General features: G+C 40.7%; 1 protein-coding gene across 3 annotated transcripts in view; it reads right to left on the minus strand.

The window, feature by feature from the left end:
* MGAT4B (alpha-1,3-mannosyl-glycoprotein 4-beta-N-acetylglucosaminyltransferase B) overlaps positions 1-19,926 on the minus strand; it is a 119,382-nt gene that overhangs the window by 10,578 nt on the left and 88,878 nt on the right. For all 3 annotated transcript variants that reach the window (XR_015794782.1, XM_088133833.1, XM_088133834.1), the window contains 6 exons: positions 16,073-16,187; positions 14,772-14,902; positions 8,402-8,509; positions 6,152-6,345; positions 992-1,070; positions 13-100 (listed from right to left, as the gene is read on the minus strand). Coding sequence is in view for 2 of the 3 variants with exons in the window: in XM_088133833.1 (XP_087989959.1) it covers positions 13-100; positions 992-1,070; positions 6,152-6,345; positions 8,402-8,509; positions 14,772-14,902; positions 16,073-16,187 (715 nt within the window). In the remaining variant the exon portion in view is untranslated. The remainder of the gene's footprint in view (positions 1-12; positions 101-991; positions 1,071-6,151; positions 6,346-8,401; positions 8,510-14,771; positions 14,903-16,072; positions 16,188-19,926) is intronic.

The raw sequence follows: 19,926 nt of genomic DNA on the forward strand, positions 1-19,926 counted from the left end.
CCAGCAATTTACCTATCTGTATATAGCCATCAGACGTCCTGTGGTACTTGAATGCTGTTGCTCTTCCCTCCTGCAGAGCTTCCTTATCTGACTGGAGACTCTGTTCAGGGAAACAGACAATCTTTGCAAAAAGCCAGCTATAAGGATTTAGGCAGCCTGCTGTGGATACAGTTTGAAATGCTGTGACCATAAAGCACCAGGCAATACTTATGCTTTTAGAGAGAGAGCATTATTCTAAAGTCAGTGTCACTAGAAGAACTTTTTAAGCCTTTCAAGGACTCATAAAAGACTACTGAAGGATACTGAATAAGGATCAGACTCCAAAAACCGTTTCCTGCCATAGATTATGCACTTTACATAGAGAATGATGAAGCAGACTTGCTTTTGAGTCTGGAATATAGTCTCAGGGCATTAGAATTTGGATTCTGATTATACTGTTAGGGGGACCCCAAAGAGATAATCTTGTGATGGCATCTGGGTATAAAGTAACAGTCTGCCTTATACACTCCCAACAACCTATGATGCCTTCAACATTCTAATGCAGGCAATAACTATGGATTCCAAAGCCACCACCTAATCCGAAGGAATCATAATTGTAATATTACACTTAATAAAAACCTTGCCATTCTTAACCTCTAAAAGGGTTAATAAGTGAATCAAAACTAGAACCAACAACTGGTATTCAGAAACTTTTGAAGGAGAATAGTTTCAGAGTTCCATCAGAGAGCCAGTTTGGTGTCGTGGTGAAGGTGCTGGCCTAGAAACCAGGAGACTGTGAGTTCTAGTCCTGTCTTAGGCATGAAAGCTGGCTAGGTGATTTTGAGCCAGTCACTCTCTCTCAGCCCAACCCACCTCACAGGGTTGTTGTTGTGGAGAAAATAGGAGGCAGGAGTATTAGGTAAGTTTGCTGCCTTGAGTTGACCAAAATATATAAAAAGGCAGGATAAAAATATAATAACAACAACAACAACAATATACTCAGCAAACTTACGTCAAAGGGCAAGACTTCCACTGTTGTATTGAAGAGTTTGTCTTCAGGGTGTTCAATGTTGCCACTACGGAAGAAAAACCTGTGCAACAGGAATCAGCAATGATTGCAGAGACCCCACAGTGGTAAAACATAAAATTCACCACACCAATGACTTTGCCTGGACCCAACAGTAACCATCTCAGATAGGTGGCCCTCTTCCCAAATAAAGTTTTTTAGAGAAAGAGAAGCACCATTTAAGTAAACATGCTACCACTCACAGATCAACTATTTGTCCATTCTCACAAATTAAGCACTCTACTGCATTTGAAAGGATATATTATCAGTAAGAAGCACAAATATCCATTCTCATGATGAAAGTGGCCTTTTCAACTATAGTCTCAAACTGGAGAAATCAAGAGTTACTGCAAATACATTCTGAATGCAGGAACAGATTTCAGGAAGAAAAGGGCCAAAGAGGGAAAATGTTTCCACTTCTTTTTAAAGCTCTTCTACAGAAAAATTTAACTCAGAGAAATGTAAACAGATGGATTTCTAGAAACCACACTAAGGTTATTCCCATAGTTCCTGCAGATATAGTTTAAGCTGTAGGCAAAGACAGCTCAAAAGGAGAGAAGCAATGCACATCAGACAAAAGAACTGAAGGCAATGCCTAAACACAATAGAATCAGGCCAAGGCAGGAAAAGAAGAAAAAAGGATACTGACTATCATGTGCAGGAATATGCACCACTGTGGTGTAAATTCTTTGAAAGAAATGATTTTGCAAATGCAGGACCCTGCACAAGGCACTTCTCTTTGCATCGATAAAGAAGCTACAACTTGTTCCAGGCTCACACAGCTGCTTTCTATCTGCTTGCAGCTGTCTCTATATGTGCACAATTCTTTTGAAAGATTTGCATCATATCATCATCATCATCATCATCATCATCATCGCCATCAGTCAATCCACTGCAGGATGAAGGCCTTTTCACTGAAGGTTATGGACTGTAATGTACCACACTGGATCAGTGTGGTTTGGTAGATAGATGTTTTATGACTTCCCAGTCTAGGGCTGAGAGAGAGCGACTGGCCCAAAGTCTCCCAGCCAGCTTCTGTACCTAAGAGAGGACAAGAACTTGAGACTCCTCCAATACCTTAATCAAACCACAACACAGGCTCTCAGCCCTAATATATGTGACCACATAAAAAATGAAAAATACAAGATGATTGAACTTAAACAAAAAGAAAATCCCAATCATTTAATGTCTGACAAAAGAGCTTTCTCAAAGGATATCTGTCCCTTTAAAACTGTGTCCTCAGTAATTTTTTTATCTGCAGGTAACACTTGAATCCACACCCTACCAGCCTCAACTATGCTAACGTTTTCAGGAGGACAGCACTTTTAAGGTGTCCGCAGAAGAAAACAGGAAATATCTCTGTATGGAATGAAGCAAGATTAACTGGTACCCCACTATTCTTTCAGAGAAAGTGGGTTTGGATAACAAAAAGAAAGTCCTAATACAAGAAAAGCTCAGTAAAGACAGTAATTTTATAACCTAAGAAGCCAAAAAGAGTAGAACAAAATAACAGTTGCCTCTACACAAATGGAGGGCATAATAACGAGTCTGCTGCTGTGGCCAGATTAGTCCCTGGTTTGCTGAAAGGTACTTGCTTCCCTGAATCTGCACAGATCCAAATAGATTCCAGCAAGTGCTTTGGGTGTGGGCGGGTGTGCTCCTAGAAATCTGGAAGGCAGCCTGCCAAATACAGTGGTACCTCGGGTTACAAACTCGCCTCGACTTACGAACCGGATCCGCGGCCATTTTCCCTGCTGCCACGCGGTTGCGGCTTCCTGTGGGCGAGGTCGCGGTAGCAAGGAGACGTTCGGTGAGGCTTGTGGTGTGTTTTGCGGTGTTTTGTGAAGGTTTTTGGTGTGCGTGTTAGCATGGCTTCAAAGAAAATGCAGAGCAGGCTTGGTGGGAGTAAGGCTCTGAAGAGAAAATTGCCTCGGGTTGCGACCAAATTCGGAGGGCGGAACAGATTAACCGGATTTACATTGAACCCTATGGGAAAATTTGCTTCGGGTTACGACCAACTCGGGATATGTCCAGAGTCACGGAACAGATTAAGTTCGTATCCCGAGGTACCACTGTACTTAATCCATCTCTGGCATTCAGAGGAGACTACGGCACTTGAGGTGTTGGTTCCCGAGCAGCCTTTCATGGTTGGCGGTGCCTGAGGGGCTCTTTGCTTACACCCTGGTGATAAGGGTCGTGGGATGTCTCTAACTCTCTACCCTTATCGGGTTGGTGGACTATGGCCCAACAGCCGTGTTTAGAATGATTCATTCCTCTTTTCGGAATCAAGAGTTAGCAACATCTGTGCCCATGCTGCAGTGAGAATTTCTGGCAACACTTTGGCAACAATGTTGCTCAAGTTCCTTCAGGTCTTCACTGCAGGATCTATGGAGATTATAGAAGTAAAGTCTTGCAATAAGACCTGGGATTCATTTCATCCTTTGATCTTGAGGAAGTGGATATAGTGCTGGGGAGCAAGAGTTCTGCCACACGAGCTGGACCACTGCCCTACCTGAGTCTTTCTGGGAGGGGATGCTACTATCTGCCTTGGAGGAGGCACTAATGCATCTCCTCATGAAGAAACTCTTCCTGGATCTGGCTATGTTAAAACAACTACTATAGAGTTTCCAAACTTCCTATTAACCACTTCAGTGAGGAGTGTTGCAGGATTCATCTCTCTCTCTCTCTGGATGGGGAGAAGCAAGTTGAAGCTGAATCCCAGCAAGACTGAGTTACTGCTTCTCCAAAAGTCATCTGCACTTTAACTACTCCAGTGATAACTCTGGATGGGGTAGCGCTCACCCTGAAGGAGCAGGTACGTGATTTGGAGGTTCCCCTAGATCCACAGCTGCTGTTTGATAAGCAGGTGGAGGCTATGGCTGGGGGAGTCTGCCCAGCTTTGGCTGGTGTACCCTTCCTGGAGAAGGAAGCCTTGGCCACAGGAGACTCAGGCCCTGCCATCTCCTGGCAAGATTAGCGCAATGCACACTGCTTGGGGAAGTCTCTGAAGATTACTTAGTATTGGTACAATACTAAGCAATTGGTACAAAATGCAGCAGTTCATGTGTTACTCATGACATCTGCGTTGCAGGCACTGTGCTCCTTGTGAATAGCCTTCTGGGTACAATTCAAACTGCTAGTATTGATCTACAAAGCCCTACATGGCTTGGCAGCCAAGTACCTGCCTGACCATCTACTTCAAACAGCTCTTAACCATCCAGTGTGCTTGTCCCAGGGGAGCTCGTGGGAGGTTTGGGGGGAGTGAGAAATCTGTGCTTTTCTGTGACAGCTCCCACCCTTCGGAACAGCCCCTCTCCAGAGACTTGGACAGTTCCTTTGCTTTTGGGCTCCAGTAAGGCTTTGAAAGCAGAACTATTAGAAGGGCGTTTGAGGGTTGGCATTTAGTCTTTGGGTGCTATTCAAATTCTTTTAATGTTATTGTTAATATTCGATGTTATTGGTTGATTTATTATGTTCATTTTTTAGTCATTGTTATGTGTTCTGATTTTAATTGTGCAGTACCATGAGTTTTTGGGAAATATAATAAATAAATAAATGAAAATTATTTGCTTTCTGAAGCCACAACTGTAATTTATGGCTTAGACAGGCTTCCCTAGGGATAGTACTGCTCAGCATAGATGTCACTAAGGCCCCATCTCTTATGAACACTTGCCAAAATTCAGACCGCTGAAGAATTGAAAACAAATTTAAGGTTGAATTAAGCATACAGGAAAGGAAAAGAGAGCAGTTTGGTCTAGTGGTTAAGGCACCAGGTTAAAAACCAGGAGACCGTGAGTTCTATTCCCGCCTTAGTCATGAAAGCCAGCTGGGTGACTATTTATTAAATTTGTATGCCGCCCATCTCCCCCAACGGGTGATTCTGGGCGGCTCACAATTAAAACCAAAAACCCAAGCCATTAAAAAAACAATACCATATAAATAATTAAAATTAATTAATCAATTAAAATCTGACTATGAAACAATCCTATACATAAATACTAAAAAAAAAAAAAAAAAAAGCCAGTCTTTCTCTTTCTCAGTCCAACTCACCTCACAGGGTTGTTGTGGGGAAAATAGGAGGAGGAAGGAATATTAAGTATGTTTGCTGCTTGAGTTATTTATAAAAATAATAAAGGGGGGATAAGAAAAATCTAAAAAAAGAGGCATTCATTAAGTCCCTTAACAAAGAGAAGGACAAGAAAGAAGTAAAGCATTTCACTGTGTTGTGGCTGTACTGAAAACAATTACACTATCTCTGAAAACAGTAATGCATGCTTGCAAACTTGCATCAGTATGCATTTCAGGGAGAAGAATAGAATGAAAACATTCCTTGTGGCATCCTGAGCACTTCCTCCTATCGCAGTTCTGCGTCTGCCCAGAGGCTCCTGATCGTGTTGGATTAAGAGCGCAGAGCTTCACATGAGGTTCTTTTTGGGTCTCAAGAGATGGACTCATCTATAATCTAATGCTAAGCTAGAGTCTCTCATTATATCTCATTGTTATATCTTCCAGATAGACAGCCTTATCTATCCTGGTACTCTCCAGATGTGTTGGACTGCAACTCTCACTAACTTCAAAGGTTTTGTTGGCTAGAGATTGCAGGAACAGCATTCCACCACAACTGGAGAGCCTAAGATTATACTAGCTGCCTTTCTATGCCTTTTTAGCAGTATCCGTATGGGGAAAATGACTCATGACAGTTAAGTTAATTATAGGAAACTTACGCAAGATAAAAACGCTCAAGTCAAAGCTCCTTAATTTCAGGTAGCAATATTGCTTTCAGGTAAAAGAAAAAAATACACCAAGCAGGCAAGCTTGGAAGATGGAAATCCAAAGTGATATGGCCACCACAAACAAGCCAGATGTCGAGCTTCCGCAGTAACTTTGAGCAAGCCAATGATTCTATCTTGTACCATAAGATCGTTCTGTCTTTCAAGGTGTGCACAGAGATCCAAAGCAAAAAGGCCGGAGATGGAGCATACTGGGAAGAAAGTGAACGACCTGCAATCTGCCTTTCAGATGAATGGTCTTTTACCAGAACAAGGGACTTTCCACCACAAGCTAAACCTTCCCATTCTTTGCTTCCCCAAAGCTGTTGAAACTTACCGTTCAATACGGAGTGGCTTAAAGAAGCGAAAGCGTATAAAGTCACCCGCTGTGGGAGTAAATGCCCAGAAAAAGTCTTCTCTCAGGTAGGCTTTCTCCAAGGAGAAGTGCTGGTAGGTCTTCAGGCTCGTGCTGACTTCTGCAGGAGGGTTCACGTGTTCTTTGCGAAGAGACTGCTTTCCAAAATCTTTGTCCTCAATATACAAGGTAAAAGCAAAACAATTGAAATTATTTCCTTGAGGAATATACCCTTTTCCGGTTGCACTTCTGTGGAAAATATCCACTACCTGATGCTCTAAAGGGATTTTAATGGACAGATTTAACATTTTTTTTCCTGATAAGTCTTCCTGCCTTTATATATTCACTGTTCTTTTGACAAAATCACTATCCGGCCCAGTGTTTCTCAACCTTGGCAACTTTAAGATGTGTGGACTTCAACTCTCAGAATTCCTCAGCCAGCTTTGCCAAAATTCTTTGCTGGGTGGGGAATTCTGGGAGTTGAAGTCCACACATCTTAAAGTTGCCAAGGTTGAGAAACACTGATCCAGCCTGTTGATTAGGCACACAGCCTTGACTTTATCTTTTGGTTTTCCTCCTCCTTTGGTTTTCCTTGGCCAATCCATCACCAACTCATGTCTTTCTCCCTGCCTGCACATCACTAACAACAGATATCCCAGCACAAACAGTGAATTTTTGCCATCTTCCATCTCATAATAAGGGCTGTTTCTTTCTCCCTTCCGAACTATCCTTGTCATAATCTGGCCCTTTCACCTCTCTCAAAATTTAAAAAAGGCATCAACAACACATCAAGTCTAAAGCATATTGCTTAAAAATGCTTTTGATATAACATGAAATTTAGTCTCTAGAAATCCTAAACATCATTTAAAAATGAAAGAATGTCAAAATGTTTCTTTCTGCACAGGCACTGAGTTACCACTGTTAAAGAAGCAGGGGGAATTTCAGTGTCAATAATACATATTTAATGTGTTATATTTTCTTTTAATCCTTATGTGAACTAAATTTTTAGGAAAAGATATAAATGGAACCAAAATAAATATTCCTTCATCTAATGAAATCACTGTACAATTTGAAAGGATGAAAAAATATTCACAGAGCTTCCAAAATTCAAGTAGGTATAAGATGTACAGCCCAATATAGCAGAAGACTTCATCCTCTCTCCAGCTTCACTTTCAGGCTTCACGCTCCAGCTGTAAGGCTTTTACAGATGCCAAAACATGGGGCTAGTGAATTTATCTAGCCTCTCTCTCTTCATTGATGCTGATAAGCTCTAATTCCCTTGCCTCTTGACCTGATGCCTCTTTTTCTTTCTAAACCATTTAGAACTTTGCTCCAAACTCTATCACTGAAGCATCTACTCCCTCTCTACAGAATAGCACAGGTGGCCTTTACTCCCCAGGGAATAGACTTGCATCTGACAGCACCTGTTTTTCCAAAACTGCCTCACGCATTCAAAACCCATTGCATTTTACATACAGATCTGTAAGGTACATCTAATGTGTGCATGCACATGGTTACACATACTCTCTATTACAAGTTCACAAGTAAATTCAAAACATTATTGGAAACTGAGCTACATCAGGAGTTTCCTGTCCTCCCAGGAAGCTATCTTTACTTTCAAAACATTTTTCTCCCCTCATCCATCTTGTAATTTGCTCCATTCCTTGACATCCAAGATGTAGTAGCATTACAAGGTTCCTGACTGGAATCCAGACTTGATGAAACTTAAGCTCAGGGAAAAAAATACTGCAGCAGTTTGTTAGTCTGAAGCACAACTGGTTAGAATCAGACAAACACAGGCTGTCTTCATAAATTCTACTATCTTCTTTTACTCCACCTGAGGCATTGCCAGCAATGCAGGGAATGAGAGCAAGAACTGAAATACAGGTAATCCTTGTTTAGTGACCACTACTGGGACTGGCAATTTGGTCATTAAGCGAAGCAGTTGCTAAGTGAAACTGTGACTGGGTTTACATCTTACTTCAATTTTCCTTTGCTTTACAGACCTGCAAAGGTCATAACTGCAAGGATTGGTTGTAAAGTTACTTTTTCATCACCGTGATAACTGCAAATGGTCGCTAAATGAAGCAGTTGCTAAATGAGGACTACCTATACTGCTTGTCCTTAAGTAACAAACATAAAAATAAAGCAAGAATCATGTTTATCCAACTTACTCTGCTCTATCTCCCCCCCCCCCCCGCTTTTTCCATTGCAATGATGTTCTCTACTCACTTTCAACTTCTGTATTTTACCAGCCAGGGAGGAATGGGTTCCTACATGTTGGAAGAGTGAAGGCTTGAAGCGGATTCTTAGGTTTGCTTTCTGTCTATCACAATGTTTCTGGGGAGAAAAAAAAAGCACAGCAGGAACAAAGGATTTAATCTTTCATCTTGGGAGAACCAAGCATTGAATGGGAAATAGATTAGTTTACTACTTTCAGTTGGGTTCCTCTTTGCACTCCCCACTTTGCATTCTGAGCACGCAGATTCATGACAGTACTTAACTCCTTTGTTCCAAGTGTGGTAGAAATATTATGAGCACAAATATATTGCCATAAAACGAATATCTTAGCACATACTTCTGTTATAATCAAATGGTTATGTCCATCTTCATCAGGATCCAGAAGGCTGGGCTGTTCCAAGTACACCCTAACTCTTCCCCTAACCCACTATCTAAATTAGTAACTATTTTAACAGCTGTATGGATTGAGGTCAGATGACCAAGTTGAATTCTGCATTATCGCTGGAGAACTAGTTTCTTCCAGTCAAATTGGAGTAAAAAATGAAAATCCCCCCAGAAATCCCTTCTTAAGCACTACCCTAAAGAGTTAGGATATTTTAATATTAAAATATTATTTTAGTGTTAAAAATGCACATATATACACATAAATACAAATGCAGTTCCTCAGTTCAAACAGGTTTCTATAGAGCTTTAACTTGTTGATTCACTCCTGACTGCTTATGCGGACCTTGAAGAAGAATTTATTGTTAATTTTCAACAAGTGTCAGGGTTAGAAGATGGAAAGTGGAAACAGAAAAAATCTTTGGCATCTGCAGCCATTTGGCTGGTATAGGGAGTCTTAAGAATCTGTTATTAATTTTGGAATAATTAAGTAGCAGTTTAAAAGGTTAACTGTCTTTCCTCCCTATTTTCTTGCTTGTTTATTTTGAAAACAATCCTTTGACAGATTCTCTACTTGCCCCATTAAAGAGGTCCAAACTTTCCTATGATTGATTTAGATATAAACTTTCCCTATACCTTTTCCTTTTTAGTTACAGAATTTCCATACAGTATGTATGTATGCATACACACATAGACAGACACACACACCATGTACTCTTTAATTGATTTATCTTGTTAATTTCAATTGTTAACCTTTTTCTAGCAGTAGTTTAATCCAGAAATATAAGCAGTTACACTGTTAACACTCATTTTTCTCAAGATTACTCTATCCAATCTGCCTTTGTGAGGCAAACTGAGCATATATTAGGATCTACTTTCCCAACCAGAGGCTCTCTAAATATGTTAGGACTAGAACTGTAGGAATGACTATTGAAACCTGTTAGAAAAAGTCTAGGGGCTATTCCATCTTTAACCTTAGATGGGGTCACATTTCCCCATTCAAGAGTGGTAGGCAATCTGGAATTATTTCTGGACACACAGCTCTTGCTCAGTGAGGAGGGAGCAGCTGTGGCCAGGGAGACCTTTGTACAGTTTCATCTGGTGTACCAGTTGTGCTCTTTTCTAGATTGGGAGGCCCTTCACACAGTCACTCATGTCCCAGTCACTTCACAGCTCTACTATTACAACATACTCTACATGGGGCTGCCCTTAAGGACCCCTCGGAAGCTTCAACTGGTCCAGAATGCAGGGGCATGGGTAGTGATGCGCATGCCTTGGTATGCCCATGTGACACCACTGCTTTGCAAGCTGCGCTGGCTGTCAGTCTACTTCCAGGCATGATTCAGGGCGCTGGCTATGACCTATAAAGCCCTACATGGCACAGGGCCTGGTTACTTCAGGGACAGCTTATCTCCTGTGGTATCAGCCTGACTAGTTCAATCAATCAACAGAGCTGGAGTGCACCAGGTCCTTCCAAATAAACAATGTCATCTATTGAGACCTCAGAAATGGGCCTTCTCTGTCTTGGTGCCTGCCCTCTGAAGTGACATTCCCCCAGTGGCATTCTGGAAAGGCTTAAAGACCTGGCTGTTCTCCCTTGCCTTGGGTTAGGATGCCTAAGGCCCTTGCTGAATTGTGGGTGGGTAGGTGAGCCAGATCTACCATTGGTTCTTGTTCATTTCTTTTTATTTTCTTCATAATTATTTATTCCATTTTTATTCTGTTGGTTTTATTGTACACTGCCCAGAGTTGGTTTGGAGGTAGGCAGTGCCTAAACTGAATAAATTTAATTAAATTTTCTTTGTTCTGAATTTCTACCCACCTACCGAGGGCCTGAACATTTCACTGAAGTGTGCCAATAGGTTGGACTTATATTATTTTCAAAAATGGAGGACCAACTTTTATATTGGGGGGAGGGAGAGAGAGTTGCTTCTTTACCCAGCAGCATTTAGGAAAGGATTGGTGCAGCCTGAAATCATCAAATCATAAATCAGTTTACAAGTCTGTTACCTACTTCTGTGTTCAGTCACACTGCAACTAAATCCAAATGTAGTCTTCAGCAACCATTTCCTCTCTTCACTTTCCTTTATTTACTATCTGGCCTAATAAATAACACTTGAGAACAAAATGTGTATACACTATTTTTTTAAAAAAATTAAATTGGCCTACTGAAGATATTGCCTTGGGTTGGATTACGGAATCTATAAAAGATGTTAATTTTAATCTTTTTTGTAACCTGCTTCATTTTTATTCAACACAAAATTCCCCTTCTCATTCCATGAAATGAAACATACTTTATGGCTGGCTGCAAGAAAGATTGGCACACATTTTAAATGTTCAGAAGTGACTCTTTAGGCTTGGAGACAGGGCACCCTATTCAACATAAATGGAAACAAGACTATTCTGTCTTGAACAGAACTTACCTCTTGATTAGGCTTGTTAACCCACTAAAATCTAGCATTCTAGAGTTCTGAGGGGTATCCTGTAAATAACTTGGTTCATAAGGACAGGATTCTATTAAAACACACCCCCCTCCCATGCCTGTACAACCTGCAACACCTGAGATTGCAAATTCATCCCTTGCAGTTCTGTTCCAAGTTAATCCCCTAATCTAACTCTCATTACTTTAGAAAATTAAAAACCAGACTTTGCTTATAAGAACATTCCTGACTATCGTGAGCAAATAGTTTTTGCTTACTTGGAGATAAGTGGGACATTGCATAAACAGCAGAGCCACATTCCTCCTAGTATTTTGTTGCTATCATTGTTACATATGCAGCAATGAAAGTAATAATGACAGCAGTGGTAAAATCTAATGTTATTTTTCATACGAAAGGAACAACAAATATCCAGAGAAGGTAAAGCACTTATCACAAAGCTTCAGGTCAGGCATATTTTCAATCAGGGAAACAAATCCTACAAATTACTGATTTGACACTACACAGCAGGATTTACAAGAGAAAAATCTGAATGCAGAAGGCTGTTGTGAGAAATTACTCATACAAACATGAGGAGAGAGAGCCAGAAATCCATGTTGGAACTAGGTTATATGTTTAAATAGACAATGATTTAGATGCTCTTGGAAGCCCTTGGAGAGTGTCATAAAGGAAAACAACTGGATAGAAAAGACACATGAGCCTGGATACGTCATGACAGTGAAATACTATCTATGTTCAAGGCTTTGTAACTGAGAAAAAGCATGTAGCAACGCTTCATCTCTGGCACTTAGCAAAGTGCAAGGCTTTTAGTCATTGGGGAGAGAATTGAAAATAGAACTGCCAATATAATGTTCTTATACAAATTGATAGCAAGAAAACACGTTTAGAGTTCTACTCACTACCCTTAAAAAAGATATTAAGAAAAGGTTATTTAGTGCAAAAATATGCTATAGAAAAGAATAAAAGGGGTGAAAAATATTATACGAAAGGATAAAAAGTGCACAAAATGGGCAACCAAAATGATTGGTGGGCTGAAGCAGGCCTCTCCTAAGGAAATGCTATGGCAACTGAGCTCTTCAGCCTGGAACAAAGGCAGATAATTGAAAACATGTTCAAGGTATAAAACCATGCATGGCATAGATAACATGCACAGAATTTTTTCCCCTCTCTCACAATATTAGAACTCAAAGACATCCCCTGAAACCATCAGTAACAAGCCACAGACTTCAAAATGCTGTTGCATGTGTCATTATGTCGTTGTGCAAATGATGCAATTAGGTGATGACATCTGATACAATCCCATGAACAGCCATAACTGAACAAATTCAGAATCAATAGAAACAAATACAGGTAGTTCTCGCTTAATGACCATTCATTTAGTGACTGTTCAAATTTACGACGGCACTAAAGCTACTTACAACCATTTCTCGCACTTACGACTGTCACAATGCTCCCATGGTCACATGATCGTGATTTGGGCACTTGGCAACCAGCTCGCACTTACGACAGTTGCAGCGTCCCAGGGCCACATGATTGCCATTTGTGACCTTCCCAGCCAGCTTCCGGCAAGCAAAACTAATGGGGAACCGCATGACTTGCTTAACGACTGTGATTCACTTAATGACCATGGCTATTCACTTAATGACCACCGCAAAAATGTTGTAAAATTGGGTGTGGTCACATGATGCCTTGTTTAATAACTGCCCCACTTAACGATTAATTTTCTGGTCTTTATTGTGTTCATTAAGCAAGGACTACCTGTACTTTTTCACACAGCACATAGTTTAACCATGGAATTTACTACCAGAAGTCTTTGTAATATAAGGCAATCTGGATCATGTTAGAATAAGACTGGGCAAGTTCATATGAAGGAATATTGAATATTGGTGGCTGCTTACTACCTCTTGAATCACAGGCAGTATGCCTTACATAATGGGCACTAGAAAACTCCAGTGGAAGGAGGCTATTGCTCTCCAGTTCAGACTTCCCAGATGCAATGAGTTGGCTATTATGTCATCCAGAATGCTGAACTAGATGGGTCTCTGGGTTGATCCAGCAAAGTTGGATCTTATCTTAAAGTTAATCCAATTCTTATATTAAATTCCAACCTTGGCTAGATTAAAAGAATGTATGCATTTTGTTCTGTAGGAAATGCCAAGTTCTATATCTGAGTTACAGGTGAGCCACAATTCTTGAAGAATTGAAAGACAGCATTTAGAAAAATAATGCAAGCATATATTAGTGATCAGCCCATGCTAGTTCCTCAAGATTTTGCATTAGAGATATAAGTGCCTGCAGGACCACCAGCACAGTCTATATTGAATGAGGGTTAATTCAAATCTTGTTTTCTCCAAGTACATATGTATGGTCCAACCTATGTATTAATTATTATTTAATTAATTCATTAATTCATTCACTCATTTCTATAGCCACCCATCTCAACCAAGTGATTCTGGGCAGCAAACAATGCTAGAACAATAAAAACAGTTATGGTATTTAGCTTATAGTTTTAACTGGGAAACTGTCAGCATTTTAGACTGAGCTAAATCCAAAAATGCAAGGGAATTCTTGGAAGCTTGGTATTCAGACAAGGCAGCCATCAACAGACACATAGAGATAAACAGCAGCTACACACTATTCAAAGAGACAATAGAAAAGGAAACAAAAGACCAGAACATCTCCTCATCAGCAATCATCACCCAGATACACAGAGGTTGCCGCCAGGCACACAATCAAGCAGTGAACAATACCATAATCAAGGAACTACCAGAGGAACAAAACAAAACCCCCACCCCCACCCCCACCCCCACCCCCACCAACACTGGCAGGGCATGCCACAGTATATAAACCCCATCCCATTCTAGCAAATCCCATCCCATTCTAGCATTCTAGCATTCATTACACCTAGCCAGGTAATGAAACGTTTGCAAGAAAAGAACCAAGTTCAGAGAACCCCAAGGACTCCACAGTTCAACCCTGAGCTATACATATTTGCCTCTATTAATCCCAAAAAGTGTTTTGGAGGACAGAGGAGCCCAAATTTAGCACCTGTCAGCAACTGCCTAAAGCAGCTGCATCTTTTCCTGGGAACACATGTTGTAGAGCTCTAGTAGTTATTATTAAAACATACCAAAATTATAGTGTAGTATCATAGACAAAGTTTTCTGTTAGATTATTCTCTTTTTACCTGCAGGAAAAGCTACTGGTTTTTCTTTTTCTTTTTTAATACTCTGGGCAACTTTTCAAAACAAGACAACTCAGGAGATATCACAGGAGCAACATCTCTTAACATCACTAGGACTGGATTAGTGGCTAATCACTTTGGAATTATTCTTCCTTCAACCAAACGAAGAATAATCTTTTGTATTTATATAAAATAATAAAATAAAATAAAGATAAAAATATGGAATTACAAAAAGATTCGGTGCACATTTTAAAAATATTCACTGCATAATAACAGGCAGAATTTAACAACATTTATGAACATACATTTTTGCATAGAAAAAGAAGAAACCATTCCTTTTAATAGAGGATGAACTTACTGCATCTTTCTCTGGGTTGCAAACTTTTACCCAGAGGATATGATCAAGAAGCCAATCGATGGGTTTATCCTTGTAGAACATAAGTATGAATTCCACAATCAGACTGAGATCCAGGGACTTGAACATCTTTCCTGAGAGCATATTTGGATAAAGAAGAAAAAAGTTAACTATAATCATGAGTCTGGTATGACTTAACATTTAATAAAACTATAATCTGGATCAACAAAAGACTAATAACACCTTCATTATCTAGGAATTCTTGAAAGGCAAGAACCTTTACTGCATCCAGCTTGATCATGTCAAGGGAATTAGGATTCAGCATTTCTAAAATGTTCTAATCAGGAAAGACTCGCAACAACATTCCCATGCAGAATGGTTTTCGGGTCGGGAGGTGATGGAACAATCCTACGTTTTAATTCTTGTCTTAATTCTCTTTCTGCCTCACAGTAGGTCAGGTTCTGCAATTCTTGGCAATAAGGATTTTACAAAAGTAGAAAATATTTGCTACATGAAATGGAATCATTTATAATCTAAAGAGCTCTGACAATAATATATGCAACAAAGCTATCTTCCAGAAGTTACTTTTGTACATTTTTTAAATGTTTACAGTTTTACATGTAACTTTTCCCAAAATATAGGCATTTTTGTATGAGACTTAATCCAATTTAGACCAAGATTAGACAAAGCATTGGTGGCCAAACAAATCCAACTTGTGCTGTCTCTGTAGTAATGCTTCTTTTCACAAGCAGGCAATTCTACTTACAAAATTGTTTCATAAGGGTAAAGATTATTTCCTTGTTCAGTTGCACAACAACTCCCAGATCATAACTAACAAAGAATGGTAACAAGGACTACCAGTTTGATTTACCCACAAAAGCTGAAGATTCAGAGTAGATTAGTATCTCTTTCTTCATATCTCCAACAAGTATTTACAAGAACTGCTTGCTCATCCCTGTTTCTAACTAAACCCTCTTAGGAAGCTTACCCTACAGTATTTAATAAATCACATCAATAAAACATTTGCCACACATAAAAAGCAAACATAAACTACAGATGGTTAGTCTTACTATATTCCTATATGTTCTGAAGTGTTCTGAGAAAGTACAAGTGTAACTGATGTACTCTGTATACCATTTTTATGCCACACACACATACCTGAAAGCATTCCTGGTCTTTTCTTGCCTCAGCAAGCTGGGCTAGAGGAATATCCTTTCCAATATTAGAGGAGCAAATTAGTGCCTTGCCTCATGTCTAAACCAAACAATACCCAAAGCTACAGACTGACATGGAAAAGAGTTTACCAATAAATCCAAGCTGGGAAAACTCCAAGATCATCCATTCTTCAGAAGGTTGCTGCAAAGCAAAGTTCTTCATTGTGCTGAGATAGTTTGGTTTGGCTACAATATCATCTTCTAGCTGTGTAAGAAAGGGAAATGTATAACCGCATAAGAGAGGGATCATGTACTGAGAACATGCATGCCCCCGAAGAAAAGCTCTCCAAAAAGTGGAGATAGGGAAAATATCTCTGGCTAAAGATGGGCTCTTATTAAGGACAAGACCACGCATAATTTCCAGCAGTTTTTATTTTCAAGCAAAGGAAAATAGCTGAGTGTTGAAAAATCCCAATATGATTTGATCAGACAGGATACTTCGTTTGTAGCCATTTTATATAGGCATTAAAATTAAAAACAAATCCTATTATCTGAAAACATTGTACATGTTTTGGCACCAATAGCAGCACACTGATTTCATGATCAGCAGGCCATTATTGTCAGGAAGCCTTAGCCTTGGTTCACGATCCACTTTCCGATGAGCAAGACTGTTCAATTACTTGCCTTGACTTTGGTCTCTTCTTATGAACGAATACTGCTGCACATCAAATTGCTACAGCTTTATGACCCTGCTTTGTACTGTATTATTTTCAGTTTAATATCTTACTATTTCTGTTAGGTGCCTCCACGCTTCAGTGGTTATCAGATACTTGTTCTCAGTTTTTTGCTGTCCTCCTAATGGCTGTGGCTTTTTGTTCTTCGTGTTTATTTATGCCAGCTTTATCTGGTTACTGGTGTCATGATTAATGCCAACATGCCTTTGTGGCAAAGGCTGTTATCTTGAGCATATCCTAGTTGTGATGAAGGGCTACCTTTGATATGTCATTTCTTCAAATGGCCAGTTTCCATTTTTCTGTTAAGCTTAGACTTTCCTTTTATACAGATCTGCTGTTAGTGCAGCTACCTGTATTCTAGATCCTTGTCCCTCCTGGTTAGTTAAAGCCACCAAGGAGGTGACTTTAGGGTGGGTACTGGCAGTGGTCAATTCATCCTTGCAGGAGGGGGCGTTCCTGAAGCCTTTCAAGGCGGCTTTGGTCCGCCCCCTCCTCAAGAAACCATCGCTAGATCCACCCTTTTGGACAATTTTTGTCCAGTCTCCCACCTTCCCTTTCTAGGAAAGGTGGTTGCGTGACAGCTTCAGAGGATCCTGGAGGAAACAGATTATCTGGACCCCTATCAGTCAGGGTTCAGGCCCGGTTATGGGACAGAAACAGCATTGGTTGCACTTTTGGATGATCTCTAGCAAGAGCGGGATGGGGGTAGTGCATCCATCCTTGCTCTTGACCTCTCGGTGGCTTTTGATACCATTGACCATGGTATCTTTTTGGGTCAGCTGCAGGAGTTGGGACTGGGTGGCACAGTGCTGTGCTGGTTCAGCTCCTTTCTCCAAGGCCAAACCCAACTGATGTTGATAGGGAGTGAGAGGTCCAACCCACGGCCCCTACTCTGTGGGGTGCCTCAGGGTTCAGTGCTTTCGCTGCTCCTATTTAACATCTACATGAAACCGCTGGGTGAGATCATCTGGCACCATGGGATGAGGTATCATCAGTATGCCAATGATACCCAATTATACATCTCCATCCCGGGTGACCTAAATGATGCTGTGGCTACCCTCTCGCGGTGTCTGGAGGCTGTAGGGGCCTGGATGGGGGACAACAGGCTTCAACTGAACCGTGGTAAGAAGGAGTGGCTGTGGGTACAGGGAGCCTCAAGATCTAGGAGTTTATCATCTTTGGTTCTTGACAGGGTCGCACTATCCCAGACAGACCTGGTGTGTGATCTGGGGGTTCTCCTGGACTCACAACTCCTGTTCGAAGAGCAAGTGACAGTTGTGGCTAGGAGGGCCTTTGCACAACTTTGTGTTGTGCAGCAGTTACGCCCCTTCCTTGATCAGGAGGCCCTCTGCACAGTCACTCATGCCCTGGTCACCTCCCAGTTGGATTACTGCAACACGCTCTACATGGGGCTACCCTTGAAGAGTATCCAGAAGCTACAGCTGGTGCAGAATGTGGCGGCGCAGACAGTTCTGAATGCCCCTAGGAGGGCACATATAACACCGTTACACGAGCTGCATTGGTTGCCAGTTTGCTTCCGGGTCCAATTTAAGGTGTTGGTCATCACCTTTAAAGCCCTTCATGGTACAGGACCAGGTTATCTGAGGAGCTGTCTCGCTCATTATCTCAGCCTGCCCCACTCGGTCTGGAGAAGGGGAATGTTGCAGACCCCACCAGTCAAGGAATTTTGACCGGTGGTATCTAGGAAGAGGGCCTTTTCTGCTGTGGCCCTGCTCTATGGAACAATCTACCTCCCAAGGTGTGGTGTGCCCCCACTGTCATGGCCTTTAGGAAAGGTGTGAAATCCTGGCCATGCCAGAAGGCCTAGGGGCCAAATGGGGGCTCACATCAGTGGAAGTGGCTTGTGGGGTAATTGATTTTACCCCCCACTGTCATCGTGAATGTCTTTAGTATTTATGTATAGGGCTTGTTTTTATAGTGGATTTTTCAGGATTGAGTAATTTAATTATTTATGGGGTATTTGAACTGTTTCTGGGCTTTTGATTTTTAATTGTGAGCTGCCCAGAGTCACCCGTTGGGGGAGATGGGCGGTATACAAATTTAATAATAAATGAATGAATGAATGAATGAATAAATAAATAAATAAAACATAACATCCAGCTAAAGATAATTTCTAAATCTTTTATTCAATAAAATGAATAAATCTTTATTCATCTTTTCTAATAACTTGCATCTTCAAAATATAACTGTGCTTCTGTGCCTTCTCTTTCTTGTAAAATGCTGGAAGTTACCTTGGTAGAAAAACAGATTCTTTCAGTATTCTCTTTGGTCAACAAGTTTTGTCCATCAGAAAGAGGAATATTTTTGCCTTGGTTAATGATAATAATATTCAACATTATTTTAAAACTGAATGAAAACCTTAGCAATGGAGGCAAATACGTGTAGCTCAGGGATGAACTGTGGGGTCCTTGGGGTTCTCTGAGCTTGGTTCTTTTCTTGTAAACGTTTCATTACCTGGCTAGGTAGGTAGTGAAACGTTTGCAAGAAAAGAACCAAGCTCAGAGAACCCCAAGGACCCCACAACGAAAACCTTGCCACAGCATGATCATATGTGACTGAATGAAGAGGACTGCAATTCATGCCCTCATCAGTACATGTTCTATGGATATGTGCCATTGGAGATAAGTATTTTGGATGCACTATTGTGGAATATATAGCATTCTTCTGAAACTCATTCAGTGTTCTATATTGTTCATCAGTCTAGTTTTTTAACAAAGTGATCAATATTGTTGGTGTAGTGATTAAGGCATCAGGCTAGAAACTGGGGGGACCATGAGTTCTAGTCCTGCCCAGGCACAAAGCCAGCTGGGTGACCTTGGGCGAGTCACTTTCTCTCAGCCCTGGGAAGGAGGCCATGGCAAACCACTTCTGAAAACCTTGCCAAGGGACTTGTCTAGGCAGTCTCCAAGAAAAACCTGCAGGGACTTGTCTAGGCAGTCTCCAAGAATCAGACACGATTGAACTGATTTAAAAAAAATTGTTCATTTGTGTTTGTATTTGTATTTGTGCTGTTGATACATCAACGTTCAACAAACATATATAGCACTCACACTTATTTCCTAAACTGTGGTTTCTGGCCAAGATCAGAGCTGATGGGCTCTGTAATAAAAATTTCTTAAATTAATTTGCATAGTATTAGTGTTGATATGCTTGGTTTCTAAACAGAACATCTCATTCTGCCACTCTACAATAGTCTTTCAAAAGTAAAAAACCAAGCTTATTTTAAACCAAGCAAATTTCATGTGGCCA

The sequence above is a fragment of the Python bivittatus genome, unplaced genomic scaffold (assembly GCF_059951505.1).
Source record: "Python bivittatus isolate LINGU-HERP-01145 unplaced genomic scaffold, Pbiv_v1 ctg000080_np1212, whole genome shotgun sequence".
Classification (NCBI taxonomy): domain Eukaryota; kingdom Metazoa; phylum Chordata; class Lepidosauria; order Squamata; family Pythonidae; genus Python; species Python bivittatus.